Below are 21,226 nucleotides of genomic sequence, written 5' to 3' on the forward strand. Positions count from 1 at the left end.
TTTTATTTTTTTAATCAATATGGATCCTCTTGTGATTCTGAAATACGGTTTGAACCGATTGGTGCAACTGACTGTGTTTAAACGCACAGAAACACATTTCAATTCCTTTTGAAAAATTCGTGCCTAACGAACTAAACGGCACCTGAATTTTATTTTGAAGGAGAATGTCGGTGCTTCCGCTTCTCTTCCCGATGGTTCTGCGCAGCTTGACACCCTCTCCTCGTTCTCTCTCCTCCTCGTGAAGATGCTGGGTCTTAAAGAAACACGCGTTTTTACCGGCTTTCTCGGAGCGAAACCTCCCATTTTCACCTTCACCTCCGGCTGCGTGATGCTGCTTCTCTCCCACTTTTCACCACAAAACCAAAACCAAACTCACAGCCGGGATGCGAAAATTACTTTCTTAATTTATTCTCAGTGTGATAAATAAAAGTTGCCGGCAGATTTAAGCAGTCGCACCCTCTAGCGTCTGAGATGGGGAACTGCAAGAGCACCGCTCCCATCAGGTTTAGGGCCAAACGTCTGGATTTTAGGCAGCTAACGTGATTAATTTTGAAAAAAAACAGGAAGCTTTTAAAAGGTCTCAATCAGCAATAAAGAAGATAAGATTTTGTATTTTGTACATTTATATGGAAGTCTGTCATTTGCAGCATGAATGAGGACCATTGTGGAGATTAAATAGTTTAATTCCAACTAATTAAATAAAATAAAAAATGAGACCATTTTTTTTTTTCTTTATGATGAGTCAGAAGACTTACAGAAATTCTTTGCCACCATCACCGGTCAGAGGTCAGAGGTTAGCACAGGCAAGGGTTTAAGTCCTCTGGTGAAAGGGGAGGAGGTGATAGCCCCTGGTGCATTAAAGGTAAATCTGCAAAAGTAGTTTTTAAGAGGTAGAGGAAGGAAGGAAGGAAGGAAGGAAGGATCTTTTAAGATTCCTTCAAATTTATCCAAATACTGAGACAATCGATCCACTTTTATAGGAAATATGTTCAGAAATATGTACAGTCCTAACAAATATGTCATTTTCCGTTAGACCTCACATTATTTTATAAGTAGGCCTCTTAATTTTGATTGAAAATAACTTCTGACAAACTTCTGTTTCTCCACACTGAACAAAGGGAAGCGGCAGCAGCAAAATTAACATTTTGAATACACGATAGATCTCATTTTGCTTTGATTCATTTTGCTTTAAAAGTTAGAGAAACAATTAGAACTCTACTTTTGTCGTCATCTCGCGATTATCTTCATAAATGATACAAATAATAATGAAAAGCGTTTAAAGAAGCATTTTAAAGTTGCTCCGAGGCTTTTATTAATTAACTTTAGTTGATAATATCCTTGAAACTTAATAACTGTTAAGGTTTGTGAAAGCGTGAACTGCATCGTAATAAACACTTGACCTCATGGTGCCGACAGATTTTTCTGAGACGTCTATATTTGTCTGACAGGACGGCGGTGACTGACAGGTGGCAGCTGCAGGGACACCCGGAGGGGGCGGGGCCCCGCGGGGTCACCGCAGGTCAGCTGGTTACAGGAATGCAGATAGGAATGTCCTCAGTGGCAAACTGATGAGAGGACAACAACAAGGACCAGCAGGGTCCCATGGGAGCCATGACAGTGGAGGAGGAGGGTGGGAGGAGGAGGAGGAAGAGGAGGAGGTCTACTTTATCTACTTCATTCTAAAATGTAAATTGCATAATGTAAACATGTTTAATAGTTTAGAAGTTTCCTGACTAAACACACATTTATTTTGTGTTTTTAAACTTTCTGCTCTTTTGACTCGTGGTTAAAAAAAATTTGAATGAATGTTTTATTTATTTTTTTAAATGCAAAATGTGTCTTTGTAAAACCTGAACTTTGCGATAAAAACGATTCTTTTTGGAGGAGTTCAATGTAACTTGTGTTTCCCTCCTTCGTCGGTGCCTCCCAAATAACCCGAGTTCAAGGCGTGCGTGTTTTTAAATTAAGACTTTATTTGAGGACGAGTTTGTGAGTTTACACTGAAGAACGAAAGCATTCCCTGAAACTGAAGATTTCTGAAAATTTAATAAAGGTACTGAATATCTGGTCGGTTTTGACGTCTTAAATCGAATGTAGACCACAGAAATGAACACACGAGTACAACATGTCCCTCCGAATTTACACAGTTCACATGATTCAGTTTGCAGAACCCATCTGGATATCTGTGTCAGTGCAAAACAAAGTGTGTGTGTGTGTGCGTGTGTGTGTGTGTGTGTGTGTGTGTGTGTGTGTGTGTGTGTGTGTGTGTGTGTGTGTGTTAAGGCTGTCCGAGCGCGTTAAGTGTGTGAAGGCAGATTCTGCGGAGGCTCTGCCGGCAGATTATTCTGGACTTCTGGAGCTTTCCCTTCTGTACGAGAGAGAAAAAAAGAAGAAGAGGAGGAATATTCACTTGATAAAAAATAAACAACAACTGATAAATCCGCACAAACGGGAAATAAATGCGTCTCACTCACGGTTCACCTTTATCTTCAGGTTTCTGTGTCTGTGGTTGAAACTGTAGCTCTCCGTTAGGACCCGCGGGAGGCTGCCCGTCCGCCGCCTGCTGCTGCTGCTGCTCTTTCTGTCTCTGAGACATTTCTAAGACCGCCTGAAGTTAAAGAAACACAATTTATTATATCTGTTATTACAGGCGGAAAAAAAAAAAAAAACCCAATCCCTTGTCGATTTCCCATGATCCATTTTTCTAGAGCGTTTTCGGGCGACGTGTCGGGACACGTACCTGCTGGTACTCTCTCCTCTGAGCCTCCAGGGCTTTGCCTCGCTCCCTCAGCAGGTCCTGCTCCTGGCGAAGAGTCTCCGCCCTCCTCTTAAGCTCCTCCTCTTTGTCCCGGAGTTCCACCTCGAATCCCTGGAGCTCCTCCTCCGTGTACGCCGGCTTGGTGTCCAGAGTCTGGAGAGAGAGAGAGAGAGAGAGACACACACACACACACACACACACACACACACACACACACACACACACACACACACACACACACACAATTGGTTGATGACACAATTTATACGATGAGCAGGCGGGAAGCGACGACCCAACGTTGCGTCATCACCGAGTTCGTCACGTGACCGCTGGTACCTGAACATCTGTGATGTCACCATCACGGGGGGAGGGGTTGCTTGTTGTCATGATGGGGAACCCTGTTGCCATGGCGCCACAGTTCAGGTGGTCTGCAGCGAATGTTTTCCCCTCAGAAGGGTCCCGGTGGAACTCGGTGTTGACGGTCCGACTCTGGACGGGGACGGGGACGAATTCACGGCGACGCAAAGAAAACTCACCGGGCGTCTCCTGACCCCGACGCGCCTTCTTTCGGGTCTTGGAACAAACGAAGTCCCGCCCCCTCTCAGAAACACCTCTCGTCACTTCATCGCCGTTGAGACTTTCTGAAAGCGTTTCGGGGGAGTCTCCGTTGACCGTTTACGGATGTTTGATCTAAAATCGAAAATGTTTCTCCGCTCCAGTTTCAGGTCCGTGACGACATCACGGATGTTGACGTAGCAGCGGTCGCGCTAACGTGAGGAACTCGGGTCGTAACTTGGAATATTTCCTCGTGAAGCAACAGAAACAATCTCCCATCCTATTGTGGTATATTTTATATATTGTTTTATATATATATATTATATATTGACATCCTCCCTCAGTTTATCCCCTCGGGTCGTCCTGGGACCCGAACCACAGCGTCTCCAACCAGCCGCCCACTTCCACATCCACCTTCAGCCCCCCCCCACCTCTCGAAGCTCCTTACCTCCCACTCCTTGGGGTTATTGAACTCCTTCTTCTCTGTGGATTTGAGGAACTCCTCCAGGCTGACGAGCCGGTCTCTGTTTGCATCCACCTTTTCACACAGGAAGGAGAGAGAGACAGAGAGAGAGAGGCGTCAGTCTCGGAGTCGAGACGGAGCAGCGAGACACAAGGGAAAGAGTTCAGACTCACGTTCTTCATGATGTGCTCCCTCATCCTCAGCCGCTCCTCCTCCATCTCCGTCATGTCGTCCTCCTCGTTCTTCGGGTCGTAGACTTTCTCCAGCTGGAGGAGGAGAAGAAAAGTCAGCAGATGTCAGCGGCTGCTAAAAAAAAAAAAAAAAAAAAGTTTTCCTTTATATATACATAAAAAAAAAAAAAAAAAAAAAAAAAAAAGCCTGCAGGAAATGAGGAGCGCAGACAAAACAGCTGTATTTTGAAACAGATGTTCATCCATCCAGGAGTTTAAAAGATTCAACTGAATAAAACCTAAACAGGATGTTTGTTTTGTTTACCTCCTTTGTGAAGAGCGCCTCCAGCTCCTGCTCGTCTAAAACGCCGTCTTCATTCGTATCTGAATGAATCAAGAGCAGAAATGAGGACCTTTGTTTTTTTTTACTTTTACATTTCAAGGTAAAAACAAAAAGAGGTTTTGTTCCCCCCCCTCCCCCCTCCCCCACCGTGCAGTTTGAAGAAGGTTTTGGGGTTGAACTCTTGGGGGTCGAGTCCGTCCGTCTCCTCCCAGACCTCCCGCAGCTGAGCGACGCTTCCCTGAGCGGCAAAACACAACGAAGAAATTGAGAGACGGCCGTCGCCGCGCAGCGTTTCTGATTTAAATCCGTCGTTCGGCCTACCGGAGCGTTGACTTTGGGGTGCTGGCGGTGCTTCTCCTTCAACTCCTGCAGCCTCTTCTCCTCCTTCTCCCTCTTCTCCTGGTCCAGGCCCTTCAGGTACTCGCGCCTCTCGTGCTCCTTCAGCATCTCGTAGCGCTTGAACTCCTCGTGTCTCTCGGCGTCGTAGTTCTCCAGGTCCTTCGTGGCCTGGAAGCAACGAGACGGCGAGCGGGTCGGAAACGGGTCGGAAACGAGCCGACTTCCGTTTTTTGTTTTGTGTGTGTGTGTGTGTGTGTGTGTGTGTCGGCGGCGGCGCGTTACCGTGGAGATGAGCAGCTCCAGGTCTTTGGCCTCGAAGGTGTTTTGATTGTGAGGATCCAGATGTTCGAACTGCTTGAGCAGGGAGACGTGATCCATCTGAACACCTGCGCAGTCAAATCTGACATTTTAAAAAGTCCAAAACGTGAACTTGCACACGTGCCGCTCTCTTTTCTCGTTTGTGCGTCTTCTACCGCTGCGTTTATCAACGTACATTTTCTACGATAACCCAATTCTCATATGTGTAAAGACAAATATGGACTGCAGACAGTGAAATGAAATGAACAGCCCTTTGTCAAAATGTCCTCAAGCAGGTGGTCTAAAAGTCAAACTGGTCCTCGCAAGGATAGCTGTACAAGTACACACACACACACATACATTCTCGTTTAACCATCCACATGGGGACACACTTTAAAACACAATGCATCTCTCCCTTCCTGCACCCGTGTGGACCTTCGTTCATTCATGACCCTCCCTCCCCCCTCCCCCTCCTCCTCCCCGAGTTCGTGAGCATTTAGGTTCAAGTCCCCACATGGATATAAAAACAAACACAAACACACACACACGGTTCAGCGCCGACTCACTCTGGGTGTTGGTGCTGTCCAGTTTGGCCTTCAGCAGCATCCTGAGACGGGAGACCTCCTGGCGCTTCAGCTCGTCCAGGCGGGTCCTGACGTGGTGACTGACCAGGTCCAGCTCTTTACTGAGACGCCCGTTCTGCCGGACAACAACGAGACAGTCGGCGTCAAACAAAAGTAAACCCGCGAGCTACGAGGGACAGACAAGACGAGGAAGAGAGACGCTAAACCTTGATGTCCTCCGTGTTCGCCGTCTGCAGCTTCTCCCTGAAGTGAGGGTCCGTCTCCAGAACCTCGATCACCTCTCGGAGGTACCGGTCGTAGTACAGTCCGGTGTCCTGCGACAGGTGATGGACAGAAGACGGAACAAACTGAATCTCAGAACATGGAAACGTGTCAAACAGTAGCAGAGACCCGAGGCCGGTACCATGCTCTCCTCCTGCACCTCCTCTTTGGGCTCCTGGTTGGCTCCCCCATTGCGGTCGATGGGCACCGACCAGACGCCGGCGGCGATGGACAGAAGCAGCAGCAGCGGCGGCCGGGTGGGTTTCAGGTTCATCCTCCTTCAATGTGAAGACACAACGTCAAAAAAAAACATCATAGTTCACACCGGGTCTCTTCTCTGTTAAATACCAGTTACTGTACACCAGACTTCATTCAAACGTCGGCTTGTTTTTAAAAACTTTTATTCACCGCTGTACTTGTACATGTACATGACACACCTCCCAGCCTACACCGGCCCACGCAAATATATTCAAACGCAAGACTGTACAGCAAAACATGTCTCCATAATGTGTTACTGATGACGTCAGCAGGACGGGATGAGCAACCCCGAGCAAAACAGTCCCATGACACGACACTTGTCGGTCCCAGTATTTGGGTTTTGGTTGGTGGCTGGTGTGTAACACCATAATGCCGAATTCACTAGTAGACTATAGGAAAATACAAAAAAAGGTCTAACACTGTTTTTTTCTTTCTTTTCGGTGGATTTGTCGACGAGACAACAGAAATATGACATTTCTTAAGTGGAGTCTGGCGGAGCGATTCATTTCTTGAGCCTCTTTTCGAGTTGAAATAACGCGATAATTGTACAAAAAAAAAATAATAATAAAAAAAAGCGCGACTTGATTGAATATAAAAACCAGATGTTAATGAGACAGCTGGTATTTTATGTTGTTCCGTGTCTGTAGCTCGAGCTAAAAAAAAGAAAAGGTGAACACGGATGCGGAAAAAGGTATTTCAGCACAAAAGCGCGTCTTTCCGTCGGTGTAATCACCTGTAAATCACCTGTAAACGGAGAGCCGCGGTATTCTTAAAGCCGTGGAAGATTCGTACCTCATTTCAGACGTTATTTATTCTTTAAATTTGATTTCCCAGGTGATATAACAGGTACCCACACGACCCTCTCGCGTTGTTCTCCTTTTTTTTTTTTATCTCGCGGGTTTCCCCCCCCCTCCCTCCCTCCTCCCCTCTTAATCCTTTCACTCGGTCTTTCTCGCCATTGAAACAACAATCAAAATGTGTTATGAAGCTCACAAAATCACCTGTAAACAACTCGTGTCTTACCGCGCTGTTTTAATATCTGCTCCGAGCTGCGCTCCGTGTTTGCGTCGGACAAAATTGACGTCACGACAATGCAGCGCTGGCCCAGTATGCCGCCTTCAGGTAACCTCGGACATAATGAATCGCGTCGTTTGTTTACGAATTTTTTTAAAAAAAACAAAAAAAAAAAAAAACGGTGGCATTATAATTACATTGTTGTCACGTTGCAGTGATGAAAGTAACTTCTGACAACAAACGTGAGACAAATCAGCTTTTTAAGTATTGTAGTCGGTTGTTTTCTGGTTTTGTGCACGTTATCAGAAAATTGGTCTTGAAATTACTTTTTTTTTTTTTTTTTAAATAGAATTCAATTCGCTATCTTTAGAGAAAAAGATCAACAGCACATGAACTGAAGATTTCTGTTGGAAACAGCGAAAAAGTAAAAACAATTAACTCAAGCTTGCAGTTTTACACGTACTATGATTAGCACCTGAACGCATCATCACTGTAAAACATACATCAAACTATGTACAAACAGTTTTTCTTTTAATAGCTTTGAAAAATAGATTTATATTCAATTCAATGAACAAACACAAAGTTATAATAAATTGAAATAAATTAACATTAAAAGACGCAACGATTGCACGTGATAATAAATTATATTAAAAAAAAAGTATAAATATTAAGCATCAAAATAACACGTCAAGCCTACAATAAAATTAATAGAAGTAGATAATCAGATATGGCAAATGGAAAACACACTGTTCACAAATAAATAAAGCCAAAAATAAATTAACAGTCACTCAATGAAGACATTTAAAAAATATATAAAGAACATATCAGAGCATTTTGAGGTCTATTTATATCAGTTTGACTGATGAAGGGCTTTGATTGATTCAGTGTTCAGAAATCGATCTCTCTCATGTCAGTGGGCGTCCCGGGCCTCTCGCTCTCCACCCCGTCGTCCTTCTCCGCGGGGGACTGCTGGACGCCGCTGCTGAGCCGCTGACGGAGGCCGAACTCCACCATCTCGCTGTAGCACTGCAGCACGGCCTGCAGGGCAAGACGGAGAAAAACCTTCAGTTAGACGTGAAAGCGGCTTCTTCTATTTGACACGAGTGTAAAAACAAAGTCTTTTTTTTGTCAAGTCTGCAGTCTTAAAAAAAAAAAAATCTCCTTTCATGATAAAACACAGAGCCTCGTTTAGGCTGAATAAAAGAGGAGGAGGCCTCACCAGGTCCGTCTGGCACAGCTCGGCCAGGGCCTCGCCCGCGAGCGCCAGCTGAGCGGGCCCCCGGCCCCCCAGCCCCCGCAGGGCGCAGTTCAGCGACGCCGCGGCGACCAGCGAAGGCGGAGCTCCCAGGAAGCGCGAGTCGCACACGCACATGGCGGCCAGCGTGTCGCTGTGCCGCCGCAGCGTGGACGGCAGCGCCTCCTCCTCATCCTCCTCCTCCTCCTCCGAGTCGCCGAGCTCCTCCACGCAGGCGAGGAAATGCGGGAGGAAGTCCTGCGGGGTCACGGCGGCCGTGTCCCACCGCAGGGCGGCGAGGACGACGCGCTCCATCTCCTGACGGGAGGAACGCGGAAAGATGTCAGTTGTAGTTCCGCCTCGACGGGAAAGGAAAAGTCGGAAGCGGGTTGATATTCGGTGTCGAGTTTGTCTTTCGACAACAGACACGAAATCAGATTGATTTTCATTTATTTGGATCTTTTTCACCTCGTGGTGTTCGTGGATGCCGTGAAACAAACTCACCCGCAGGTCGGAGGGCTGCAGGCTGTATTCGGCGGCCGCGCACAGCGCGTCGGCGGCGACGTTGTCGCACTCGGCGAGTTTGGAGGCGATGAGGATGCAGCCGGCGGCGAGGCAGTACGGCGAGACGGGCAGGGACAGGGACGCGGACAGGAACCTGTCCATCAGGGAGACGGACAGGGGGAAGACGGCCTCGTCGCAGCCGCACTCGCAGCACACCTGGGAGAGGGAGGACGAACAGAGACGGGGAGACATCAGCATCGCGGTTGCCACGACGACGTCGGGACCAGGAGGAGAACCCCGGCGCTCCCCTCCCCTCCCCTCCCCTCCCCCCCTACCTCTAGGGCCCACTTGGCGAGCTCCTCGCGGCGCTCCGGGTCGCGCTGGATGAGGGTGACGTAGAGCACGGAGGGCATGTACCTCTCCTCCACGTGGAGCAGCCTCTGGATGACCCGGTGCCCCGACACCGTGGGGTCCCAGGGGGCCCGCAGCTGAGACGAGCCCCCTCCCGCTCGCCCGTGGGGTCGCGTGTCGTCCCGGACCCGACTCTGGTCGTCCTCCGCCTCCTCGCACCACAGAGACACAGACATGCCTCCGTCCATCTGGGGTAAAAATGGGAACTCCGAAAACGGGAGCTAAAAGTCAAGAGCTTCTGTCCCTTCTGTCCCTCGGCTGAATCTCTCTCCTCAACCGTCCTCTCGGAGTTTTATACCCAGCAGGGGGAGAGAGCCGGGCAGAGAGGGGAGTGTCCCGCGGAGGGAAGGGGAACCGGCACCGAGAGGGGCGTGGACCCCCGTGAGTGACACGAAATGATACGAACGGGGCCCAACAATGAGGCCCGGCTCAACAATTGCTTCCAACAGGTGGGGAGAGCGCGAGAGAGAGGAGAGAGAAGGGAGGGAGGGAGGGAGGGAGGGAGGGAGCGGAGAGGAGCAGACAAGGGAGGGAGTGGCCCGCAGGGACCCGGCAACAGCTTGTCTTCGACAGTGAAAAGAGAGAAGGGAGGACGAGGGGAAAGGCGACGAGGGGCGAGAGGAGCGGAGAGGTCACCTCCAGACTCTGACAATGGGCGTGGATGACAAAAGGAGGAGGGTGTTTGTTTACGGCGCCGGCGCCGGAGGAAACGCGTCGAGCGGCTGATGGACGGACGTTTAAAAAAAAAAAAAAAAAACCCACGTCCTGCTGTCGGACCGAATATCCTCGAGTTGTGATATTTTATCCATCGCCCCAAATATTCGCCAAACTTTTTTGGTTTCCTTTAAAAAAAAAAAAAAAACGTCACCACGACTTTTTATATCCGACAGAAACGAGCACGTTTTCAGAGGGCGAACCTTCAGCGTCCCAACGTTCGGGTCGCACGGCGAACCTGAAGGGTCACGAGATGATTGACAGATGAGAAAATATGAACCGAATTTCTGCCACAAGACACAAGATTTTTGTATTTTGTCTTTTTTCACGCTAAATACTGGACATTTTTATTCTGATAAAATAATCTGAAAAAAAACTGTAATTAACTGATAATTCTTTTGACAAAAGAATAAACAGTAACAGTTTTTATATTAAGATTTTTTTTGAAGCAAAATAAAAAAATTTTTTTTTAAAAAGCCCCAAATTTGCAGGTGTCCGCATCTTAAATGTTAAAATTAAAATTGAATTAAAAAATTTCCCCTCAGGGATTAATAAAGTAACTACCTAACCTAACCTAAAAGTTTTTTGTTTTTTTCACTCTTCCATTTCTTTATGTAAATCAAATATTTTTGGGTTATTAGGATACTTTTCTAAACAAAATGTAGTACTTTAGGGCATCGACCACCCTTATAAAAAAAAAACACATGAACTTCACGTGCAAAAAAAACTCGTGATCACATGACATGTGATTTGTGCACGCGTGGTACTGGAACATCTTCACGGTGTAACGTGTGAAGCTCATTGTGAAAACTTTTTCCCCATATTTTCCCCACGTTATCACAAGTTGCAACACGTGGTAAACATGCATAAAAAAAATTAGATTACACACGTTTTCACTATTTCTGACTTTTCATAAAGCAAAATTTTCCAAAAACGTCCACAAAACGACCCGTAAACGCAAAAAAAATACTCGACGCAAAACAAACTTATGACCGTTTACGGAGGAAACAATCGACGAGGTTAATCGGCGGTGAGCGTCATATTTATTGGCCGCCTTGCTCTTAAGTTTAGCAGCCAACAAACATGCGATTTAGGGCAAGACAAACCATTTCTTCAGCATCCTAAAAAAAAAATTAAAAAAAAGACGAATTTAAGTGGAAACATTAAATCTAATAAATCTTAATATTTCTCACCTTTTATTATTAATTCGTCACTGAGAGACGAGCTAAAGGTAAACAAATAAAAAAAATAGCTTGTTAAAGTTTTGTCTCTGTGTGTCTCTTTTTTTCTCAGAGGGATTCTCATTGTCAAAGCAACCTGTGTCCCGTGGACGCCCCCTCCCCTCCCCTCCCCTCTAACCTCCCCTCCCCTCCAACCTCCATCTCCACCCTCCCCTGCAGCCTGCAGCAATCTGCTGCTCCTGTTTAAAGAGCAGCGGAGCCACCGGGGAGGGCGGGCGAGGTATGTGCAACAGACAGTGGAGCCGGGCAGGTCAATGAGCCGTATTGTCTCCCTTTACAAATCAGTGTCAGACAACGGGCCCTGGCCTTCTGCCTGCTGCTGCTGCTGCTGCTGGCACACACACACACACACACACACACACACTTCACACTTCACAGGGGTAGACACACTTTTCACACACTCCCCCGGGAGTCCTCTGATGGTCACAAAGGGGTCGACACTTCAACCAGTGGAGAATACAGATTGTATTTGACACGCTCATTACAGGTGGCTTTTCACACACGTGAGGCTTCATGTTTCTGATGGGAGTTAAATGGCCGAGCCGACACCATCAATAATTCATCCCCCATCCACCCGAAAAAGAGGAAGATTCAGTTTCTTAGACAAACACGTTTTGAAGTAGAACTTGGGAAAAAAACCCAAAAAAAACAACTATTATGAGACAATAAATTTGGTGTCTGAGCTGTGCCTTTTTTTTTTTTTTTTACGAGGAGGAAAGACATGAAATCAATTAGCTAAATTTCTTTTCTTCAACTCAAACAGACGTCAGATTTATTGTTGTGAAGGAACAATTCAGATCCTTTACTTATAAAAAGTGGTAATACTGATGTAAAAAAAAAACTGTCCTGCACTGAAAATGTAATTTTGCTAAAAATATGAACATATTTTAATTGCAAAATGTACTCAAAGTATCAAAAGATCAATTACTTTAGTGGGTTATTATTATTATATTGTGTTAATATTAACAATATACAGTATAATGCAGGAATATCGTATTGGTCATGTTAAATTATTTTATATTCTGCTGGGCCAAAATAACTCATTATATTTTTTTTAATCTGAATTTGTGAATCTGATTTGATCTGATTGGAAACCCGACGGTACTACATCCCGTGGGCCTGTCAATCAAACAGACACGCCCCCAAAAACAGGTCTTCTTGAAGCTTATTTTCTAATGAATGAGGGATTATTTTCAGATGGACCTCCAGAAAACTAATAAGAAGGAGTGACTTTAGCGAACAACACCGAGATAACTGATGGAGACATTTTATTGACTTTGTATTTGATGAGAGAAGTTGAATGGGAGTCTATGGAGCCGGAGGCTTTTTGGAGCCGACCTCTAGTGGCGCTCGGTGGTATTGCAGCTTAAGACACTTCCGCATCGGACTCATTTCACAGACCAGGAACTCTTTTATATCTTTTATATCAGTGCAACTCACTCTATAGGGAATTTGTACTTTTTGCCCTGAAGTGTTGGTATGTATCAGAAGGAATTATGTTTAATTTCGCCAGCCTTAAATATAAAATTTATGAACCTTTATCGACACAATATTCCAACGTTTCCCCTTTAAAATACTCATAAAGTTGTAAATTTGTCCGAAAGGACAAAAAAAAAACTTTGAGTGAAACTTTAGGAAAATAAAAGCTAGATTTCAAAAGCAAACAGCTGAGAGTAGATCTCCGTCCGCATTATCTGCTGCGCACGGCAGCTTTTCCCGAGACGTTCGGCATAATGACGACATGAAGACGCGATAATCCTCCGATTGAAGCATTAGTGAGAGAATATTGGGTCTAAAGCTGTCGACGAGCTCCGGCTTATAGAAGGAGCTGAAAGCAGATTGAGTTTGAATGAAGGCCCGAGTAAGTTTGTCTCTGTCAAGTCAAGTGAGGTCAGGTTGGGGTGGACGGAGGGAGGGAGGGGGAGGCGGGTGATGAGGTGGGGTGGGGGGGCGACACAGATCGCCCGGCCTGTTTAAGCGCCCCGTTAAATTCATACGTCGCAGCTGTATTCAAACAACAAGGATGGGGGTCGGGGGGTAAGGGGGAGGGCAGCGGGGCCTGAGAAGGAGGTGTGGCGGCCCCGCCCCTCATTTTCCAGCTCATTTCCCGGGACAGTGGAGAACAGAGGTCCTATTTTACCCTCCGCCATTCACCTCACACAGACACCTGCTGGCTGCGAGGAGGAGGGGGGAGGAGGCGGAGGAGGAGGGGGGGGGGGGTCAGAGTTTAACCAGTTCACAAGTTAAGATCAGACACATAAACAAATATTTGTTTTAGTTATTGTGTAACAATCCGAACTTCCTTCCGCCGCCTCTCTTCTATCAGCCGCTGACAAACGATTATCTCGCTTTCAATCATATTTAAATCTGGTTTGAGTCTTAATATGAAAGTTCTCACAAACTCAGTTTACTTAAATTCAAGTATTATTTTACTTCTAGTATTTCTATTTTTAAAAAAAAAATTTTTACAGTGGTTTGAAGTTTGCATGCCTTCTAAAAGTACTAATACTGTCTTAAAAGTAGACATTAAAATGAAATTATAACAAGTACCCGGGACAGTGGGTGCCCGATGTGATTTGAATAAATCACATTATATTATTGGTTTGCAGTTATTGATGTATTAATATGGATGTTTTTAAAGGTTTTACAAGGTTATTTTTTTTACTTTATAAACTGCTGGTAGCTTGTAATTTTTAACAAGGCATCAAGTCTTATGTTATACATAATATTATATCATAACGGCTTCATTTACATATAATTATTCATTTCAATTTGAAAAGTAACAAATAACTAAAGATAAATGTAATGATTATATTAGATATATTATTTAACATATTGTACTTTGAACTCTGCAGTTATTTTACAGATTATAGGAAACGTGTAAAAATGTGGCACAATTATTACTCTTAATAAAAATACTAATAATGTGAAAAATACTCTCTACTGAGGTTTTACTGAAGTAAAACTACATGTAGTTACAAAATGTACGTAAAGTACTTGAAATTTAAACACGTTAATGATAAATAATTAATTACATTATTAAATGTTGTTAACAATGATGCGTCAATGTCGTAGCTGCTGGAGGTGGAGTTGGTTTTAGGGTTCGGTCCAGTGGTTCCCAACCTGTGGGTCGGGCCCCTGCAAAAGGTCACAGAATAAATCTGAGGGGTCGTGAGAAGATTAAAAAACAACTTTCTACTGCAGGGATACGGACACGTTTTTTTTCCGACTGTTCCTGTAATTTCTGCTTTTTGTTGTGAAACATTGGCGAATATGAAACATCTGGACGGGAAATGTCTCAAAAACATTTAGTTACATCAATATTGCGATTTAAAAAAAAAAAAAAAAAAAAAAAAAATGTTGTATTTAATGGAGTAAATGTACCTTTCCACCACTGAAAATGCATCAGAAAAAGTCCAGTTTCAAAACCGCCTGCTTTGTTAATATTCAACCATTTATTTGATAATAATCGTCAGATGAAAAGGGCACGACATGATACATGACACAAGACGATGAACTCGAAGGGCATAAAATATGGCCGCGCAGCAACGTGACCGCTATAAGGCGTGCAAAAAACCCTTTGCATTGGGCTGGAATGACGTCGCGCAGCACTAACCAGGTGCAATCCTTCATCTTCTTCCCTTTTCAGGAGCCGTAGAGGGCGGACAGTGAGATAAAATTAAATTAAAAAAATACACAAAGTAGGACGCGAGGTGAGAAAGAGATGTTAAGACGAGGCGTGAAACCAGCGGCGTCAGACGGAGGACGGAGAGGAGAAAGACGTGGACACACAGAGAGAGAAGAGGAGGACCAATACGTACGATGAGGAAAACGGCTCTGCAACGACGGCTGTAGTGTTCGAACTTGGTGGATTGTAAAAGAAAGAAGCCTCGACGCTGCCCCCTGCCTGCCACGGCGCGCAACAACAGTCTTCATCATTGGATCCACTTCATATATATAAATATATGGGCGGCTGTCTGTCCAGCAGCTGACCTGCAGGTTTTAAGGATAAGAGGGACCGGGAGCCGAGTGGGAGGAGGCAGCAGCTCCGGCCTGCGATTGGCCGAGGAGGCGCTGCGTCTCGCCGTCCGCGGGGCTGTCCTCCTCGGAGCTGGGTGGGGCGTAGAGACCCAGAACCTGCAGCACCTTCAGAGGGAGCTCCTGGTGGACGGAGGAGGAGGAAGAGGAAGAGGGAGGAGAAGATGTCACATTCAGACGTGTGATGAAGTGTTTTCACCTCCTGAGATTTTTAAGAACTCTTCTCGTTTGTGCTTTTTACAGTTCGAAGCTTATCGGTGTTTTTATGCAAAATCTTTGATGTAGAACAACTGCAAAGTACAAGTACCTCAAATTGTACTGTAGTTAACATCGTTTGGCAACACAAATATATTGCAGGTATGTAGTAGATATATATATATATATATTTATAGTATTTGGACACAGTGGGAGAGTTTCCTGACACACGTCTCACCTTACACTGAACCAGCTGCAGGTAGATGGCCTCGGCGCCGCACACCACGGTCAGCAGGTCCAACTTCATCGTCAGCTCGTTGATGTGCTGCCGACCAATCAGAGGGGAGGGTGGGGGGGGGGGTAAATAAGCCTGCAAAGATACTGTAATCTGTGATCACACGCACACACACACACACCTTCAGGATGGTGTTGAAGTCGTGGTCGGAGCCGATCAGCTCTCCTCTCTGGGACTGCAGGATGGAGCAGGCGATCAGCAGGTGGAAGTTGTCACAAGGGAGACGAGTCCAGAGGACCTGAGGGAAGAAAACGGGACGTCGATGATAAAGGTCCGGCCCGAGGAAACGACACGAACTCCCCGACGGCCGAGAAGGTTCAAGTTTCGTGTTGGAAAGTTCGGTTGAGATGACGTGACGCTGCGCTCACCTCCCACAGAGTGAGGATGTCCTCGAAGGAGAACTCCCTCTTGAACCAGATGAGCAGCCAGCGGAAGCAGAAGCAGAGCGAGCCGCTGTCCTGAGAGTCTGAAGGAAGAGGACAGAGGTTCAAATTCACAGACGACCAAAAAAAAACCAACAAAAACCACGCGCTGACTGTTTATGTACGTCGTGAATAATAATTATCGTGTCAAATCAAAAGGTCGCACTCATAACTCGCTGCTATAAGTTCCCAGCGTCGTCTCCGGGCTTCTTCGAGATAATTTGATTACCATTCAGTCTGAATACCAGCCGACCGATCAGACATGTCATCTTCCCGAAAAAAAACAACCTAAAAAACCATGCCACAGGTCTTTTAGTTGCAAAGCAGCTTATTCACAGCCACAGTTAGGATCTGAAACGAAGCGCCCTCTAGTGGTCGTACAGAGAACGGCAGTCTGGTGACGCGGTTCAGATGATGTCTGCATAATGCGGGCGTGTCTCCTTGTAAGGTAGGAGGCAGGTCGGGCGGGCGGACGGTGTTGCAAAACGGCTTTGACTGTTGCCATGACGACGGACTTTCAAGTTCAACTGGTCCTTTGAACACAAAAATATAATTTGTGCGTGCGCCTGAACCCGATTCGGGGAAACGATCCTCCATGGGGCGGAAACAATCGATCTATACGAGTGTACGTTTTTTTTGTTTTGGAGGACTGGTCGGTACTGACCCAGGAAGTCGCAGAGCTCCGGGTCCAGAGCTTTCAGCAGGACGCTGAGCTGAAGCAGCTGCTTCTTCATGGCCTCCTGAGACTCCTCAAAGTTCTGGTGCTGCAGAGGAAAACATAAAAAAAAATAAAACGTGTTCAGTCAGTCAGACACATGAAGTGTGAAGTTTCCTGACCTGCTGCAGGTTTGTGACAGATACTGAGATGTTGTTTTTTGTTTTTGTTTTTTTTTACTGACCAGCAGCTCCATGAAGCCCGTCAGACACCAGAAGGACTCCACCTCGTTCTGGGTGACGAAGAGGATGGGAGCGAGGAGGTCGCTCATCCCCTGGACGTAACCTGGAGACAAACACAGGATGTCTGCGTCCAGCTGAAGAAACCTTTAGCTGCAGTTAGTTTGAATTTGAATTTGACTTCAGGCTCTCTGATGAGATGTGAAGCTTTTGGGTCATCAAAATAAACGAAACTACTTTTTGTCTTTGTGCTTTTTAAAATGTTGTTTATTTATCATCGGCTCTAGCTTCTTTTTTGTCTTTTTTTTTAAAAAAAAAACCACAGATTTGGTCGTATTAATGGTTCAAAATGATGTCAAATTGCATGTTTTTAATTGAAAAAGAAAACAAAAAACTTAATTTTGGAGGGCTGGGGGGGCGGGGAGGTCCTCTCACCAATTTACGTGCATAAGTCTTCCACAAGACTTTTTTTTTTTTTTTTTTTAACTTGTAAAGCTCTCATTTAAACAAGTTCCTTACAACTAAACTTATCATTTTATGATTGAAATGTCCCCGAAAATCATTTTATTACCGCTAAAAAAAAAAAAATCTTCTTAATAATAATGCGATATATTTAAAAGACAGCGTACTGGACTGCGTACTGCGGCTCAGGTTTCTTACCGTCGCTCCTCATTTGATTTCTTTATTTAAATGATCAAGCAGCAGACACGTTTTTCGTCGCTGCAGCGAAGCGGGCCGGACGCTCGAAGACGTGCTCTTACTGCGGCCCGGCTGCCGTTCAATACGCACCCAGGTCGAAGTTGTACATGCAGTAGGTCATCAGCACGTCGTGCAGCAGCGCCAGGCCCGGGTTGTCGCTCCCGGAGAAGAAGGTGTTCTGTCGGTCCGTCCTGCTGACGTCCCGCTCTGTCACAACACACAACAAAGACGGTTTTCAGCTCCGGCGCGTCCACCCGGCCGCTCCGACTCAAAGTGCGCGCTCCTGCCCCGACCTATCAGGCTTCTGTATCCTCTGAGGAGGGAGTTCCTCATCTCCTGCTCCTCGCTGACCGACTTCCACTGCACCTTCATCCTGAAGTACTCGTCCCTGCGGACACACGGAGGGGAGGCGCGGCGCTTTAAAAAGGAAAACGTTCCCAACGGTTTAACTGCGTTTCTGCGGCGGAGGGGGAGATGTGGCGCTCACGTCTTGGCCCGAACGATGTCCTCCCTTTCCTTGGCGGTGCTGCGCCACGGATAGAAACCCAGGAGGAACTTCCACACCTCCTTCCTCAGCGACGGCTTGACGCCCTGGAGACAGAAGAGCGTCGTCAAGATCTGCTGAAACGGGGAGCCGGAGATCCACCGTGACCCGGTTCACCGTCCTACCCCTCGGAACACCAGCTCTTTGACCCTGTCTGGGTTCCTCACGCGGCCCTCGGAGTCCAGAAACTCCTCCCACCGGTCCAGAGCCGGTCCCCTGGTCACGTCGGGTCTGGGGCCGAGCTCCACGCCCTGAACAGGGGAGAAAAACAAAAACAAAACAAAAAAAAACAACGTTTACATTTCGATCCGTAACCCGCGAACGTCACGACTCCAATTGCTGTTTCTTCTCCTCACACAGGTGATGAGCTCGAATCCGGGCTCTTCGTCGGACTGGGAGGGCAAACTGGGATCCTGAGGACCACGCGGGTGGGCGGGGGAGTCCGGAGGCCGAAGCGCCGCCCGGAAGAAATTTGTGACTTTGGAGAATCCACCGAATGTGGTGGCGTACGGGTCCTGGATGAACCTCTGATTAAGGGGGGGGGGGGAGAAGAAGCAGAATCACGAAGAGAAGATTTCTCCATTCGAAACATATTTAACATTTTCTGATTTGAGTTTTTACAGCATTAATGTCTCCTCGTGTATAATTGCAGGTGTTGTTTTGGCTTAAAATAGTTTTGAATTATTCCCTTTAGTTTAATTTTTATTGCTAACCGGGTTTCAATTTGGTTAACGTACGTTGTATTTATACGCACTTTAAAAATAAACTGGCTCATGTTTTTGTCGCCGATAGAAAGACTTATTTGACAAAATAAGACAGACTTCATATAGACTTTTGTTTCAAACTGATCGAGGATTAAAAAAAAAATTCACAACTGAGCTTATTTCCATCGTGTTCCTGTGATGAGTTCATTCACTCCGGCTGCTACTTTTGGTTTAACAGCGAGACGTTTGACTTCAATTACCGAGAAGTTAAACATCGGGCGAGAGACTTTCGGTGATATAAAAAAAAAAAAAAGAAAAACATCAGCTGGAATTACCGAGACGAGATCGGAGCCGTCGTCGAGGAGATGCAGCTTGTCGAAGGACTGAGAGAGAGCGCCCGAGTCGTGGGGGTAGGCGAGGAACAGCCGCCCGTCCACCGGTGACCTGACCACAACCACAGAAACCACGTGAGGTTAATATTTATCTTGCCCCCCCCCCCCCCCTCCACCCTCCATGCGATATGTTGGATGAGATGACTCACTGGTCCAGGATGATGTAGCGGTGCAGCGCCCGCAGCAGCTCCCTGGTTCCCCCTCGGTGGAAGTGCAGAGGAGGCAGCGGGTGGCCGCCCCGGCTCGTCAGCACCAGGAAGTTTCGGCCCAGGGAGAAGCGGGCCCTCCGAAGGGAGTAGAGCTCGCAGAGAGGCAGCGAGAAGGCCCACTGACCTGCGGGGGAGGGGAGAGGGGAGGATAGGAGGAGGGTGGAGGGGAGGGGAGGGTGGGGGGGGTACAAGGAGGATATTCGTTGGTCCGAAAACCCGGTTTCTCAAAAGTCGAGCTGGCGGCGGCGGCGGACCGCACCTGACTCTCTGACCGGGACGTGCTCCCGATCCTTCTTCACCGTGCTGATGACGGCCCAGTCGGGCTCGTACCCGGGGTCGAAGTTCGTGTCCTCCTCCCCTCCTTCTCCGTCCTGATCGGGGGAAGGAAATTATCGGAGAGATAAATATCGGCGACCGCCTTTTGACGTGTCGGCGCGCAGTATCGATCGATCAGACGGCCGCTGACCTTTCTGGAGTAGAGTACGGCGGGGGCGCAGCGACCTTCGTCCCCCAGGGGGCTCCACTCCAAAGCCGGCACGCCGGCCTGAGAAAACAAGGACACGGTCAGCCGTCTCGGCGGGGTGTTTTTTTCCCCCCTCGCCTCTTTCGAGGGTACCTGAAGTAGACTCGGCTCAACCCAGATCTGCTTACTCGCTCCACGACGCGGATGAAGCCCGGGATGCTCGTGTCCTGGTTGCTCTTCTTGGCGTTGGTGTGCAGGTACACGCCCTCCTTCTCGAATATCAGCTGAGGAAAAAGAAGAAAAAAAAAGTCCAAAAAAAGTGAATACACATTTGTGGGTCAGAAACTTTGTCCTGTTGTCTCTGGATTTTAAAGTAGTTCAAACCGGCTCCCAAACACTAGAAATAATCTCATGACGTCACATATAAAAAACTAACCAGTCAAACCAGGACTTTAACTTTCACAGTTGGACTCTGTTGGTACTTTAAATGCCAGTAAAATGAGCTGAATATTTCTTCAGGTAAAAAAAAAACAAAAAAAACAACAATGCATGACACATACATGTCACATGACTGAAGAGATTCCTCAGGGCTTACAAACTCGGGGAGACTTTACTGTGATAAAACTACAGTCCAGCAGGGTTCACTGGTCTGATCACATATTTTTGATTTGGATTTTTATCGACACGTTATTGGGAAACCGATCGCTAGCTCCCGAGTGTTAACGTCCTGCTAACTCCCAACGAGTAACTCCGCCGAAAAGGTGTAAACACGGCGGGGCTGAAATAAACTGCCCGTGAAAAACAATACAAACGAAACAACAACAACAACAACAACAAAAACCTTGGAAATGTACCTTGTAATCTTCAACGTTGGGCTCCATGTTTTTGTTTTGCTGCCGTTCATCCAAAACAAACCCTTACGTCACACTGCCACACTTCCTGCTGACGTAAAAGTCGGGCTGTGATGTCACGTGACACAAGTAGCCAATCAGACGGCACTATATATATATATATATATATATATATACCTAAAATGCTTTACAATATATATATATTGTAAAGCATTGACTCTAATGCAGCTGATACTCGACTGACGTGTAAAGAAACGAGATGTATGCATGTTTCTAAATAGAGTTTAAAAAGAAAATAATGCCATTGACTGTATATAAAAGATACACTGCTCCAGTTTACGTTATTTTGAAGGGCATATAAACGCACTTTTATG

General features: G+C 46.4%; 3 protein-coding genes across 6 annotated transcripts; all 3 read right to left on the reverse strand.

Annotated features, from left to right (window-relative positions):
* Positions 1 to 1,953: 1,953 nt before the first annotated feature.
* On the reverse strand, positions 1,954 to 7,186 carry nucb1 (nucleobindin 1). 4 transcript variants are annotated; one of them, XM_069708976.1, is made up of 13 exons: positions 7,030 to 7,186; positions 5,931 to 6,048; positions 5,716 to 5,823; positions 5,492 to 5,624; positions 4,911 to 5,014; positions 4,611 to 4,796; positions 4,437 to 4,527; positions 4,272 to 4,330; positions 3,950 to 4,042; positions 3,762 to 3,851; positions 2,741 to 2,911; positions 2,482 to 2,608; positions 1,954 to 2,368 (listed from the first exon to the last, which is right to left on the reverse strand). In XM_069708976.1, the coding sequence occupies exons 2-13, from the start codon at positions 6,042 to 6,044 to the stop codon at positions 2,298 to 2,300; spliced, it is 1,347 nt and encodes a 448-aa protein (XP_069565077.1). In that variant the 5' UTR covers positions 6,045 to 6,048; positions 7,030 to 7,186; the 3' UTR covers positions 1,954 to 2,297. The 4 variants fall into 4 exon arrangements, with proteins under 4 accessions (XP_069565077.1, XP_069565074.1, XP_069565078.1 ...); XM_069708973.1 differs by having other exon boundaries at positions 5,913 to 6,048; positions 7,030 to 7,133; XM_069708977.1 differs by having other exon boundaries at positions 2,475 to 2,608; positions 5,913 to 6,048; positions 7,030 to 7,133.
* Positions 7,187 to 7,899: 713 nt separating this feature from the next.
* ccndx (cyclin Dx) lies at positions 7,900 to 9,379 on the reverse strand. Its single transcript, XM_069709060.1, has 4 exons — positions 9,116 to 9,379; positions 8,781 to 8,996; positions 8,262 to 8,594; positions 7,900 to 8,080 (listed from the first exon to the last, which is right to left on the reverse strand). The coding sequence occupies exons 1-4, from the start codon at positions 9,377 to 9,379 to the stop codon at positions 7,931 to 7,933; spliced, it is 963 nt and encodes a 320-aa protein (XP_069565161.1). The 3' UTR covers positions 7,900 to 7,930.
* Positions 9,380 to 14,581: 5,202 nt separating this feature from the next.
* tbc1d17 (TBC1 domain family, member 17) lies at positions 14,582 to 20,944 on the reverse strand. The gene is made up of 17 exons (XM_069709045.1): positions 20,856 to 20,944; positions 20,190 to 20,285; positions 20,005 to 20,082; positions 19,798 to 19,909; positions 19,479 to 19,662; positions 19,273 to 19,381; positions 18,590 to 18,760; positions 18,359 to 18,484; positions 18,177 to 18,280; positions 17,983 to 18,077; positions 17,780 to 17,896; positions 16,996 to 17,096; positions 16,761 to 16,860; positions 16,043 to 16,140; positions 15,796 to 15,912; positions 15,618 to 15,704; positions 14,582 to 15,307 (listed from the first exon to the last, which is right to left on the reverse strand). Exons 1-17 carry the CDS (start codon positions 20,880 to 20,882, stop codon positions 15,149 to 15,151), a joined length of 1,881 nt encoding a protein of 626 aa, XP_069565146.1. The 5' UTR covers positions 20,883 to 20,944; the 3' UTR covers positions 14,582 to 15,148.
* Positions 20,945 to 21,226: the final 282 nt, after the last annotated feature.

Source organism: Brachyistius frenatus, unplaced genomic scaffold, assembly GCF_029030835.1.
Source record: "Brachyistius frenatus isolate BFR_SWC_R1_liver_20210118 unplaced genomic scaffold, ASM2903083v1 Contig_80, whole genome shotgun sequence".
NCBI lineage: Eukaryota > Metazoa > Chordata > Actinopteri > Embiotocidae > Brachyistius > Brachyistius frenatus.